The 13,437-nt window shown below is 35.2% G+C and overlaps 2 protein-coding genes across 3 annotated transcripts; both read left to right on the top strand.

Moving 5' to 3' along the window:
- Nucleotides 1-1,028: 1,028 nt before the first annotated feature.
- Nucleotides 1,029-7,454, top strand: LOC114178103 (synaptotagmin-4-like). Its single transcript, XM_028063816.2, has 14 exons — nucleotides 1,029-1,452; nucleotides 1,951-2,025; nucleotides 2,105-2,212; nucleotides 2,550-2,582; nucleotides 2,662-2,751; nucleotides 3,265-3,381; nucleotides 3,533-3,670; nucleotides 3,837-4,256; nucleotides 4,392-4,526; nucleotides 5,172-5,390; nucleotides 5,532-5,810; nucleotides 5,984-6,109; nucleotides 6,474-6,779; nucleotides 6,950-7,454. The coding sequence occupies exons 1-14, from the start codon at nucleotides 1,240-1,242 to the stop codon at nucleotides 7,175-7,177; spliced, it is 2,487 nt and encodes an 828-aa protein (XP_027919617.2). The 5' UTR covers nucleotides 1,029-1,239; the 3' UTR covers nucleotides 7,178-7,454.
- Nucleotides 7,455-7,776: 322 nt separating this feature from the next.
- On the top strand, nucleotides 7,777-13,115 carry LOC114179353 (CRM-domain containing factor CFM3, chloroplastic/mitochondrial-like). 2 transcript variants are annotated; one of them, XM_028065676.2, is made up of 9 exons: nucleotides 7,777-8,588; nucleotides 9,024-9,444; nucleotides 9,524-9,654; nucleotides 10,319-10,663; nucleotides 11,393-11,549; nucleotides 11,629-11,921; nucleotides 12,017-12,076; nucleotides 12,419-12,614; nucleotides 12,760-13,115. In XM_028065676.2, the coding sequence occupies exons 1-8, from the start codon at nucleotides 7,938-7,940 to the stop codon at nucleotides 12,509-12,511; spliced, it is 2,151 nt and encodes a 716-aa protein (XP_027921477.2). In that variant the 5' UTR covers nucleotides 7,777-7,937; the 3' UTR covers nucleotides 12,512-12,614; nucleotides 12,760-13,115. The 2 variants fall into 2 exon arrangements, with proteins under 2 accessions (XP_027921477.2, XP_027921476.2); XM_028065675.2 differs by having other exon boundaries at nucleotides 7,778-8,588; nucleotides 12,782-13,115.
- The last annotated feature ends 322 nt before the right edge of the window (nucleotides 13,116-13,437 follow it).

The raw sequence follows: 13,437 nt of genomic DNA on the forward strand, positions 1-13,437 counted from the left end.
GTTATTAAATATTTTTATTTAATTACAAAAAAATGTATTTATCCTCTTTACATAAGCTAAAATTATAATTTTAAAATGTTTAATTTAGAAGAGGTAAAAAGAAACATTCAGATGAGATGAATGCTGATACTTGTCATTTAATGTGACGTGACTTGAGTTGGTTTCTAGATTAAACAAATGAAAACAGTTGTTAGGTATTGACAAGCTGATCAAGATGATTGGTTTTTCTCTTCATGCAAGATAAAATAAAGGGGAAATTATTTTTTAACATAAAATTTTGTTGATAAATTTTTGATAATATATAGTGATAATATTTTAATGGATGAAAAATATTTAATATAATTAAAAAAAATAATATATGTTAAAAAATAAAATTTTTTATTATTTTTTTCAAAATATCATAACAAAAAAATTATTACCTCATCCATTATTCTTAATGGAAGATAAATTGCTTCATATATCTGGACCTTCTTATTTGAAAATAATATCTCTCCTTTCAAACTTTAGAGGTTGGTTTTTATTTATTTATTTACATTGAATATTAGAGTTGAAGTGACATATATATATATATATATATTTTTTTTTTTTTCTTTTTTCATATAATCACGTAAGTTGGATAGTTAGGTTGAGATATCATTCGCATTTATGTCACATGCTTTTGTCTGCATTATTATATTGCAGTGCTTTATATATATATATATATATATATATATATATATATATATAAATATGAAGGAAATATAAATATTGCGTTGGAAAAGAATTAAAAGTAAGATTTCATATAATATATAACTGTTAATAAAATTTACATATATGTAGATGGCAAACAATAAAAATTGATTAAATAAATAACATTTTGATTTATATAAATGAGTGTTGTATAACATCTCCTAACCACATATTATCTTGCAAAAAGGTCAAGAATGGTCAAGAATGATGATTTTTATTGTGTTGTGACTTTGTTGTGAGAATTCAGATTGACTTTGTTTTCACATTCACTGTTCTCTTCTATAAAGTGCTAGTTCCATTTTGTTAGTTTTCTCATATGCCTCCATTTTCTCCCAAATGTTCCATTCCTCATCTTCCAGGGATATGCATTTCTTGCTATGCTCTCTTACCTTTTCTTTTCTTTCATTTCTTGTTACCCTCTTCCCATCATAGTTTTCCCAGAACTACCATACATAGCTGCTAAGATCATCTTCACGAAAACAGAAAGTTGGTTTTATTTCCCTCACTGCCATGAGTAGTACCGGTAGTAAGAAAAGGTTCAATCCTATTCACCTTGAAGAGGCTGCAGTGGACTTGTTAGACCATGTGGTGAAGGTGAAAGAGAAGACGGGCTGGGTTTCACTCCTCCTTCCTCTCATTTTCATTGCTTGGGCTATTCACAGATGGCTATTTTCTTTCTCCAATTGGTTTTCCCTTGCTCTTGCTCTATGGGCATCTATGCAAGTACGCGATTCTTCTCTCTCTTTTTTCACCCTTTTCAATCATTGCTTTGAATTTCATAAATGTTTTTTTCCTTGTAGCAATGTGTCTCAGTTATTCCCTTTGAGGTGTTAATCCAAGTCTTTCAAAGCTAATTTAAAATTAGATCAAGTACAAATGGGGGTTGAGTTTAATAGAAGTAGCCAGTCACTCACAATTGTTCGAATTCTTCTCGAAAGAGTTATTAACGTTTAGTGTTTCACTGTGTAATTGTCTACGAGAAAAGTACAAAAATTATACCAAATCAACGAGTTAACAAGAAGATCAGTAGATTGTAGCAGTTAACGTTATATTACCGCGTAAACTATACTAAGCGTAGGGGCTTTGTTGAATTTGAAGAGTCATTGAAGCAATTAGTCTTAGTTCTGTGGTTATCTCGAGAAAGAATATTCCTTGCCACACATCAATGCCATGTTCTCCTTTGCTGTTACGGTAGCAATACAATACTTCATTTATTCGCAGTATGGGAAGTATCAGCGCAAACTACTGGAGGAAGACTTGAATAAGAAATGGAATCGGATCCTACTCAAAACCTCGGTAACTTCTTCATTCCAATTCTCCCTTTCACATTCTCAATGAGCTTCTTGAAGCTTACTTCAACTTTCTGTACTTGTAGCCAGTGACACCATTGGAACACTGCGACTGGTTGAATCTGCTGCTGACACAAGTATGGTCTAACTATTTTAACCCCAAGTTCTCAAGAAGGTTATCAGCCATAGTTGAAGTAAAATTTCCTCACCTCCCAATTAATGCATTGGTGTAATTACATTTTTATTCAACATTTAAATTTTATGATTCGCTTTCCCACATTTAGATAGGACTGCATATGTTTTCTTCCATCACTTAGATGATTATATTCTGCTTCATTTTTATTTTTTGGCATATGAGTAAATTGCTTTATTATCCTTAAGATCTGTAATTATGCCTATAGAAGTCTATTGCATTGGAATCTGCACCATAAGATCTGCAATTATGCTTACAGAGTACTGTATTGGAGATCTGCAATATTACTGTTGTCTTGGAATTAATTTATTGACTTTTGTCTTTCTTTTGTGTTTCAGAAACGCTTAAAGCTCCGAAAACCAAGATTTATAGTAAGTAACAATCATTTTCATCTATAGAAGAGTTTCAACTTGGAAGATGTGCACTAAACTAAAATAATCCTTCCTTCAGGAAAAAGTTGAGGTGCAAGAGTTTTCACTTGGATCATGCCCTCCAAGTTTGGGTCTTCAAGGGATGCGATGGTCAACATCGGGTGATCAGGTTTCAGTTTGCATCAGATTTCAGATATCACTCCTATACAGCTTTTTCACAATTTAATTAAAATAGATTCCTGGAAATATCCTTTTTACTGTTCTTATTATTTTACTCCTTGGATCACCAACACTACTTTCACTACAATCTTTGTTATTCTTGGTAGTCTTCTTGTTGAACTGCTTCTGTTGTGTGGTCTCTAATATGCTCAACTTATGTACAAGAAAAATATGAACTTATCATAGTACTAGGACTTTGAACCTTGTTTTCATGTTTAACATGGAACCTCCCTTCTTACGACACATCAGATTGTCTAAGAAGTTGACAATATAAATCTTTAAAAATGCGGCAGAGAAAAAGGCCAACTAAGTAACTATATGTGAAATCCCTATTTTCTATTGCACTTGTTATGTTGATTTAAGTTCCAGTTTACGATTCCTGCTGCACTATGACTATAAATGTCGATGTGTGCCCACATGTGAGATTTCAATGCGGAATTCTGTTGGTATTTGATTTTGACAGCGAGTCCTGAAATTGAGTTTTGATTGGGACACAAGCGAGATGAGCATTTTGATGCTTGCTAAGCTTTCCGTTGGAACAGCCAGAATTGTGATTAACAATCTTCATATAAAGGGTGAGGTATGTAAAAATAGCTTCCTATTGGATTTACGCTTCTCTGTAATGAAACGAAAAAAGCTGTAGAAAATTAAGCAGCGGATGTCAAAGCGAATTACGAGGTTAGAATTGGTCACTTTTCTTTTCGTAGTCTAATAATCACATTTTTTGGCAGCTTTTGGTGACTCCAATTCTAGATGGAAAGGCACTTTTGTATTCATTTTCCTCCACACCTGAAGTGAGAATAGGAATTGCCTTTGGAAGCGGAGCAAGCCAATCAGCCACTGAGTTGCCTGGGGTTTCTCCATGGCTGGTGTGTTCCAGAGAATCTAATTTGTGAAAATGTTTAGTAAAAGCCTATTATATCTGTCATTTCTATAGCTATGATTAGGAAATGAAATCTCATGGTTTGCGTCACATGCTAAGTTTCTTCTGAACATTCTTGGAGAATTTAAGTTTCCTTTTCTAACTCTATACAGGATAAACTTTTTACCGATACGTTGGTTAAAACCATGGTGGAACCTCGACGTCGTTGTTTCAGTTTGCCTGCGGTTAATTTGGGGAAAACTGCTGTTGGAGGCGTTATATACGTGTCAGTGATTTCAGCAGACAAACTTTCTTGGAGTTGCTTCAAGAGTAGCCCATCTTTGAGGCAACAAAATAGCACAGTCAATGGATGTTCAGAAAGCAACCTGGATGACAAGGACCTACAGACATTTGTAGAGGTAGAAGTGGAGGAATTGACAAGGAGGACGGGTCTGAGTCATGGTTCAAATCCAACGTGGGATACTACATTTAATATGGTTTTACATGATAATACAGGAATTGTTCGCTTCAATCTTTATGAGCGTCCTTCCAGCGGTGTAAAGTGTGACCACCTAGCAAGTTGTGAAATCAAGGTACTGTCTTATATGCTCGCTTTTGAGGTAGCCGTATATTAATTATATATTTATTTATTACTAGCATTTTCTTTAATCTCTGTGGAAACTACTTATCATCTACAATTCTAGGCTAACTTTTTTTTGGTCTTTAAGATGAGGCATGTTGAAGATGATTCAACAATAATGTGGGCAATAGGACCTGATTCTAGTGCAATAGCAAAACATGCGAAGTTTTGTGGAGATGAAGTTGAAATGGTTGTCCCATTTGAGGGTACCAACTCAGCAGAGGTACAATATTCATGACCCGTGTAATAATTAGTTCCTTGTCTTCTGTCAAACTCTTTGCTTTATGATAGACTCAATTTGGTTATATTACATTAGCAGTGTTTGATTTTCATCTAGCCAAAGCGTACAGAGCCATTCTTCTTTCCTAATTAAAATATCTATTTGCTGTTTAAGTACTAAGAAAATTAATCTGATTGAATGACTTAACTCTTCTATATTATTTATGTAATCACATTTAAACAACATGATTAAACTCCTTGGTTATAGAGACTCTGGTATCATGTCAATTACCAATTTATTAAAAGCTCAACCTAATTAGGTTAAAAAGCTCACGAATTGTTTGTATCTCGCAATTATCATTAGTCCAGATCATTTAAATGCACGGAGGGGTAAAGTTTCATATTGACTGTTCTTATGGAGTAGAACTTGCTGTTGATTTAGCTTTCTTTTCATCTTATGTTGATTGGGTTTATTGTATCAAGTTCGTATTATCTCATTGACTTCTTCATGAAAGAGCTACCATCAAAATGTCCTTACAACTACATTGTTGCACTTAAAATGAAATTTGTTTTACATTTCTGAATCACAATAAAATTGTTATAGTAAATGAAAGTTTTATTCGTGTTAACTCTTTAATCCATTTTTTAGTTAAAGGTGAAGATTGTAGTAAAAGAGTGGCAGTTTTCTGATGGTTCACATAGCTTGAACAACCTCCGTACTAATTCTCAGCGATCACTTATTGGATCATCAACTCTTCTGTCAAAAACTGGAAGGAAACTTAAGATAACAATTGTAGAAGCAAAGGATCTCGTTACAAAAGACAGATCTGGAAAAGTTAGTCCATACGTCAAATTGCAATATGGAAAGGTCAGTGATACTAGTTTTCTCTACTGGATTCTGAATACTTAGTATTAATTGATAATGTGAGATCTCTGCCACGTAAAGATAACCTACGCAATGTATGTTCATAACAACTCCATCTTATTGTGTTGTTGATAATCTTTTCAGGTTGGTAAGAGAACAAAGGTTGCTCCTACTACTACTACAAATCCTTCCTGGAATGAATCATTTGATTTTGATGAGAATGATGGTGATGAATACCTAAATGTAAAATGCTTCAGTGAAGAAATTTTTGGAGATGAAAATATTGGTACTGCAAATGTAAATTTGGAAGGACTAGGGGACGGGTCAATCAAGGATGAATGGATCCCACTTGAAGGAGTGAGTTCTGGTGAATTAAGACTTAAAATTGAAGTAGTTAGGGTGGAGGACCAAGAAGGATCAAGGGTAAGTTTTTTCAAAAGGAAATTAGCAATTCTTTTGAACAAGTTATATAGCAAAATGATGTACAAAGCTAATAGTAGGTCTATTATCACTTCAGTTATTTACCCATGCGGAGTTTTCTCTTGCCGCGTTCTCTTTTCAAGCTCTAGCATGTACTAATCCTTTGATATACACAGGGTTCAACCAATGGTTGGATAGAACTTGTTGTGATTGAAGCAAGAGACCTTATTGCTGCCGATCTTCGAGGAACAAGTGATCCTTATGTGAGGGTGAACTATGGGAACTTAAAGCGGAGGACAAAGGTTAGAATTCTGATGATGGTTATGACTGTAGTTTCTTGTCACTGATGATGATTATGTCACAATTATGATTATAAATTGCTAATCTTGTCTTTTTTAATTTCATTGGGCTGCCATTAATTGATGATTATATTTGTGGTAAAAGACTACTAATAAGTGCTAACATATACCATCTCAATTTTTTTTAGAATACTCTCCAGAGGGGAAATCTCTGGTCTTTTCATTCAGATTATTTTTTTATTGTACCTTTCCATTTATTTGTTACGACAGTTATTCCTTTCACAAGTTCAATTTTCCGTTGCATTGCATGTTCTTGATGTTTCACTCTTGCAAGGCTTGATTTTTTCTGCGTGGCACTATGTGGCAGGTTATACACAAAACTCTCAACCCTCGTTGGAACCAAACCTTAGAGTTCCTTGACGATGGTAGTCCCCTGACACTGCATGTTAGGGACCATAATGCTTTACTACCCACATCAAGTATAGGGGAATGTGTTGTAGAATATCAAAGGTTACCTCCAAACCAGATGTCTGACAAATGGATACCTCTCCAAGGGGTTAAAAGTGGCGAGATACACATCCAAATTACAAGAAAAGTTCCAGAGATGCAAACAAGAAGTTCCCTAGACTCTCAACCATCTTCGTTAAGTAAATCACACCAAATTCCTATTCAGGTGAGGTCATCCTGCATGCCAGAAAACACTTATCTGAGAATGAAGTTATGGTTGCCTTGAAATCTCGTTAGACTTTCTATTCATTTTTTTTTGTATGGAATATGATCATATTCTCATTTTCATTTTACTCGGCTATTCTGACAAACTATTGAAATTGAACTCTTTATCAGATGAGAGAGATGTTGAAAAAGTTTCGATCATTAATAGAGGATGGAAATCTTGAAGGACTGACAACAACTTTGAGCGAGTTAGAAAGTCTAGAGGATACAATGGAAGGGTACGTAGCACAGCTGGAGACCGAGCAAATGCTTCTTCTCAGCAAAATAAATGAACTGGGTCAGGAGATCCTCAATTCTTCTTCTTCCCTCTCTAGTAGTCCTTCTCAAAATCGAAATTAATTGATCCTTATCAGCATCATCTATCTAAGGTTATGATTAACATTAGATTCTTTTATTATTATCTTGTAAAATATTGCTTATGGGAATCGTTGCGTACATGTTTATCAAAGAATTCTTGTGTAGTTCCCCGCTACCCAGCAACGGTTCACATGTGTAATTGATCAATAGTTTGCAATAAGTTTACGTTCCTCTGCAGTTTGTTAAATTGTAAAACATAAATTGTGAATGCATTTTCTAGCTATCTCTTGCAATATATTTCACCCATCTTATTTTCGTATCCCCTTTTTTCTTCCTTGTAAAGTTATACACTGTTATGATATTACGTGATGCGTCAAATGTATATAAAATTAAAATTATTGTAAGTATTAGATTTTAATTTATTGTAATAAATGTTAACACAGACGATGTAAAATATTTTATACTAAAGTACGAATGTATTAAACTTTGTTTTTATTCAATTTAAAATTTTACAAGGAAATGAATACGAAATATCTGTTTAACTCCAATTAATTAAACGAAGTTATCGATTTAATAGTTATAGGGGTTCGTATTATAGAACATAGACAAAGAGATATTAACTTAACGGTATAAAATATCTTGAATGTGTTGTAGAGTTTCAGTTCCCACAGAGTCGCGAATCCAGACATAACCCACAAGAATTGGTGCAGCCTTGTAATCTAATCTTTCTCTGGGTGTCTTGAGTTTTTGATTCTTTCCATTGGAAGAAAGTGAAAATGAGAAGTGATTGCTGTAACTGAAAATGCGTTTGAACGTCACAAATGCTTTACTATCATCACTCCCACTCGCTTTACCCTCTTCCTACGCTCTCTTCGCCTCTTCCAAATTCAAATTCACATTCTCACTCAAAGTTTGCATTCGCGTTCGCGCTCTCAACACCTTATCCTCTCTCCCAACAACTCGCCACGACGACTACGATGATTTGTTCGCCCCTATTCCCCCTCTCCGCCCCGCCGACAAAGCCACCAACGCCATCGAAAGAATCGCCCTACGTTTGCGCAACTTAGGGTTAACCTCCGCCGACCACGCGGACGACGACGATTTCCTGCGTCGCGAATGGCTTCGTCCCGACGAGGCGCTTTTACCGTGGGACAAGCGAGAAGGGGAAGAGTACGAAGAGCACGCGGAGCACGAGGAACACCAGAAGGAGAAGCTAAAGAAGAGGAGTGTTAATGCAGCGACACTGGCGGAGAAAACGCTGGAGGAGGAGGAGCTGCGGCGGTTGCGGACACTGGGAATGAGTCTTAAGGAGAAGGTCACTATCCCCAAAGCTGGGCTGACGCGAGCCGTGCTCGACAAGATTCACCGTCAGTGGAGCAACTGCGAGTTGGTGAGACTCAAGTTTCACGAGCTTCTTGCTCAGAACATGAAGTTGGCTCATCAAATTGTCGAGGTTTTTTCCTTCACTATGCAATCTCTATTTGTGTTAATAACTAATGTTCTTGTGTTTGAGTGATGAGCATTTGCAAAATTGATTTTAAATAGAATTGATTGCGAAATTGAGTTTGGTTAAAATTGGTAATTTACATTTTGATATTTTATTGTAATAGCAAGTTAGTAGTACAATTCAACATTCTGAATAAGATTTTTTATTTAATGCAAGTCACCTACAGTTTTTTAACTTAAAATTTAATTTTAGTTTCGAAATCAAATTCACAACATGAAACCAAACATATGAACATTTACTTAAAATTACTTTAGTCAATATGATTTTTGAATGATTCAATGTGAATCTAGCACCTGCTTAGGGTTGGTGTGGGAAGGGATATTATCATGTTGTGTTGAATGTTGAATAATTTCTGAACTGAATTGTTGTGGCCTTGCGCAGTGTAGAACTAGAGGGTTAGTTATATGGAGGTCCGGGAGTTATATGTGGGTGTACCGAGGTAGAAATTACCAAGGGCTAATGCAACCAATTGAAAAGGAAGGAGATGATCGAATTCCAGTGCCAGCAGACGGTGACGCAGCGCTGTTGCTGGCAAAGAGTGAGGCAGTTTTCTGGAAGGAGGAGAACATGACGCCAGAAGAAGTGGAGTTTAACAGGATGCTTGATGGCTTTGGTCCACGTTTTGTTGAATGGTGGGGCACCGGAATACTTCCAATTGATGCTGATTTACTTCCCCCCACAGTTCCTGGTTACAAGACACCTCTTAGGCTTCTTCCTGCTGGAATGCATCCACGACTGACCAATGATGAACTCACGAATATGCGGAAACTTGCTAAATCTCTTCCATGTCACTTTGCCTTGGGTAATGTTTGGCTGCTATACTGTTTTGTTTAATTTTTGTTCCTTTCACTAATATGAGTTTTGTTCTGATCTTTATGTAGGGAGAAATAGAAACCTTCAAGGTCTGGCATCTGCTATTCTCAGGCTTTGGGAGAAAAGTTTAGTTGCAAAGATTGGAGTCAAGCGTGGTATTGTGAATACAAACAATGAACTGATGGCTCAGGAGCTGAAGGTTTGTGCTCTGTAATTTCGTATTTGGTGTTAGTTGCTTGTGCAATTGACTATGTGTAAAGAAGAATATATATTGTGGACAGAGTACTGACTGTTGAGTTGAAAATGTGTAATGGGTTGCTGAGCCTAATAAAATGGAAAAACTGAACGATTGAATTATTATAATTAATGGAGCGGTTAATATGTCAAAGGCCCCTTATGTCTTCAATGGTGGATACCAAATCTGATATTTGTTAGAATTAAGTATCCCTGATTCTTTTTCTGAAGCTGTTGGCTATAGTTTTGGTTAATTGAGATATAATAACCAATAGTCACCAGCAAAATTTACAATTTCTTTATGATTTTATCTTTGAGAATTAGTTGTTTTGCGTGTTCCATCAAGTTTTTCATCTAGCAAATAAGAAAACGAAGTGTAATGAAAAAAATTTGATATACTTGAGCTAATCCATTTTCTCCAATTGTTGTTGTCAAAATATCATTCACTAGGTTGCGTTGAACTATTTTTATTTTCTCATACAAATGACATTATATTGAAGATGCTAACCTGTTTTTCTGCATTGACTCTGTGTTGTAAATGCTAAATTTTATTTACATAGTCAAATGGTGCATTCATTTGTCGCTAACTCATGCTCATCGACTAGTTTTGTTTTTCTTACATGGTGCAGAAATTAACAGGAGGTACTTTACTCCTGCGGAACAAATATTACATTGTAATATATCGTGGGAAGGACTTTGTTCCAACCAGTGTGGCTACTGTTATTGCTCAAAGACAGGAAATGACAAAACATGTGCAGGATGTTGAGGAGAAGGTGCGGTGCAAAGTTCATGACATAGCTCCTTCAAGGGAAGATGAATCAAAATCCCAAGCAGGATCATTGGCTGAGTTCTATGAGGCTCAAGCATGCTGGGGAAGGGATATATCTACTGAAGAACGTGAGAGGATGAGGCAAGAGGTTGCCAAAGCCAAGAATGCTAAGCTTGCCAAAAAAATTGAATGTAAACTAGCTCTTGTAAGTATCTACTGGTTTTGTGAAGGTTATATGCTTGGGAAAGTAATTGTGTTATATTGAGAGTGCCTTGCTTGTTGGAATCAAACTGGAGTTGTTTGCTTCACACTTTCACTGTGAAGAGACTTGTTGGAATATTCTGCAGATTACCATTAGATTGTTGGGTCATTATCTGTGGATCTCCTTTCGTTGGAATTCCTTTCGTTGTCATAATTTTCGTTGGATCTCCTTTTGTTGCAAGATCTTGACTTGTTGGAGTTAAATACTATAACCTACTTTTAGGTTTCCAAAAATTTAGGATGTTATGTTTGCCTTTTAGGGGTTATATTTTAGTGATGAAAGCTTTGGAATGGACCTTTCAATAATTTAGTGTAGAAAAAAATATTTAACGACCCTTGTCACGCAGTCTATAAAGTTCAGCTTGACATCAGGGGCTTTTGAATCTTAGAAATGTGATAACTTCATTGCGTGCATTAGTCTTTAGTAAAACTCAGCATCTGATCCTTTAATGGAACCATGACATGAGAAGTGGCACTAAAAAGGGCATAAATATTGATAAGACAGATAGCCCTAGGTTGGAATTCTGGATTTGTGTCTATCTAAATCCTTCAAGTTTCAACTTATCATTTTACTTGTTGCTGGGGTACATGCTTGTCTTCTTGCAGTTTTATAAAGTTCAAGTTTAATTTTAATTTGCTATATTAATATTTAAAACTCCAATTGCATGAACAGGCCCAAGCCAAAAGGCTTAGAGCAGAAAATCTATTAGCGAAAATAGAAGCATCTTTGGTTCCAGTTGGCCCTGATTATGACAAGGAAACAATCACAGATGAAGAACGTGTTATGTTCCGTTCAGTTGGTTTAAGAATGAAAGCATACTTGCCACTTGGTGAGTAACATGTTGCTGTGTAAAAGTTTCTTTATTACAATGATGCCCAGTATGAACAGCTGTTAATGATAATCTGCAGGTATACGTGGTGTTTTTGACGGTGTCATTGAGAATATGCATTTGCACTGGAGGCATCGAGAACTTGTTAAATTAATAACAAAACAAAAGACCCTTGCTTTTGTTGAAGACACAGCTAGGTTACTGGAATATGAGAGTGGTGGAATACTAGTAGCAATAGATAAAGTTCCTAAAGGATTTTCTCTTATTTACTATCGAGGAAAGAATTATAGGCGACCTGTGACTCTAAGGCCTAGAAACCTTCTAACAAAGGCAAAGGCATTGCAGCGGTCAATAGCCATGCAACGGCATGAGGTTCAAATTTTATTTTATTTATTTTTTTAAATTACATATCTATTTTTCTCATTTTTGTATCTGGTGTATCGTTTGATCTTGTATAACTTGTGCAGGCTCTGAGTCAGCATGTTACTGAATTGGGGGAGAAAATAGAAAAAATGAAAAAAGAACTCGTAAGTATTTACTTATCATAATTTCATTATCATGTTTACCTAAATGGATTAATTGGTCGCATGTAAAGTATTCACTTATCATGTGCTTCCATTTTAACGAGAAACAATAACACCTGCATGTAATATTTTCTTGTAATTGTAATTCAGTTTCTTATAAAATGGGTTACCAACTTTGGAATCTTATATGGAAAACGTCTAGTGTCCAGTGAGATTATTATTAAATTTATTATCATATATGAGAGAGGCTTAAGATGAGAACGATTGACGAAAAGAAACTAAAATGCAAAATTAGTTTTTTATCAGAGTGAAAATTAACTATCTGCTGGTGGGGTTGTTCTGCAGGGTGAGGATGAATTCTCTGACGGAGATGACAATTATGGTGATTTCAATGGCGAGGAATACAGTGATTACAATGATAAGAATTCTGAATTTTAGAACTTTGAAAATGACGGGTTTCTTATCTATGAAGACAGGTTTACATTTCGCAATGAAGTTAGTTCCTCCTGAGTGACTTCTGGCATTGCCTGCAGCCAGCTAGGTATATATAAACTCTGCTTTCGATCGCTTATAGGTTCATAATTGTGATTTTCATATACTGAATTTTAAAACATTGATCTCAAATTTTCTTTTGAGGCTATTTTGGTTTTTTATAGTCGACATAGTCTTTTCCTTTTAATTGACAGCATAGTATCTTGGGTTATGAAGAGGCAGGTTTGCAGACAGCAGTTTGAATGGATGGTGTGTCTGCAGTCAAGAATGGAATATCTGGAGTCCTATTCCTTCGAAGTTCTGGAATTTGACATATGCCTACGAAATCCATCGCCACTTATATGCCTGTTGAACTCTTGAGGCATGGATAAGTAATGTTTTCTTGTACTTGTTATTCTGACTCCATGCCTTTCCGATGCTTTTCATTCTTCTTAGTGCTAGGTATACCCCAAATATAACTAGATAAGCTTATATATTTGTAAATTATTAGATGCATGCTTGTTAACCTAATAAATAAAGTTAAACATCTTATCAGGCTTGTCTTTGTAAATGAATCGTGCTCACACATGACATTGCTAACTCATAATTAATATACAATTTTATTTAGGTCAAAGTTGATAACTGTTTCTGTATATTAGTTAAGAAATTAAAGATAAGAATATTTTAGTAAAAGTATTATGACTAACTTTACTTTGATTTTTAATGCACGTGTTACTTTTAATTAAAGCGTTATGGATATTTTAACCAGTATTACAGACACTGATTAGAACGACAATTTTATTATCTACAAAAAAAATTCATATTTTAAATCCAGGTTGATGTTTATATTAGAAACAACTATTTATATTCCCAAACTTGAACTCGCATTTCTT

This window comes from Vigna unguiculata, chromosome 3, assembly GCF_037176805.1.
Source record: "Vigna unguiculata cultivar grain cowpea cultivar isolate G323 ecotype 2 chromosome 3, ASM3717680v1, whole genome shotgun sequence".
Lineage (NCBI taxonomy): Eukaryota > Viridiplantae > Streptophyta > Magnoliopsida > Fabales > Fabaceae > Vigna > Vigna unguiculata.

What these genes read in the sequence shown, in the direction of transcription:
- LOC114178103 (XM_028063816.2), top strand. Translation starts at nt 1,240, where the DNA reads ATGAGTAGTACCGGTAGTAAGAAAAGGTTCAATCCTATTCACCTTGAA. An exon ending in CTGGGGTTTCTCCATGGCTG is followed by an intron (nt 3,671 to 3,836) that starts GTGTGTTCCAGA and finishes AACTCTATACAG; the next exon opens with GATAAACTTTTTACCGATAC. An exon ending in AGGACCAAGAAGGATCAAGG is followed by an intron (nt 5,811 to 5,983) that starts GTAAGTTTTTTC and finishes TGATATACACAG; the next exon opens with GGTTCAACCAATGGTTGGAT.
- LOC114179353 (XM_028065676.2), top strand. Translation starts at nt 7,938, where the DNA reads ATGCGTTTGAACGTCACAAATGCTTTACTATCATCACTCCCACTCGCT. An exon ending in TTGAATGTAAACTAGCTCTT is followed by an intron (nt 10,664 to 11,392) that starts GTAAGTATCTAC and finishes TTGCATGAACAG; the next exon opens with GCCCAAGCCAAAAGGCTTAG. An exon ending in TAGCCATGCAACGGCATGAG is followed by an intron (nt 11,922 to 12,016) that starts GTTCAAATTTTA and finishes TAACTTGTGCAG; the next exon opens with GCTCTGAGTCAGCATGTTAC.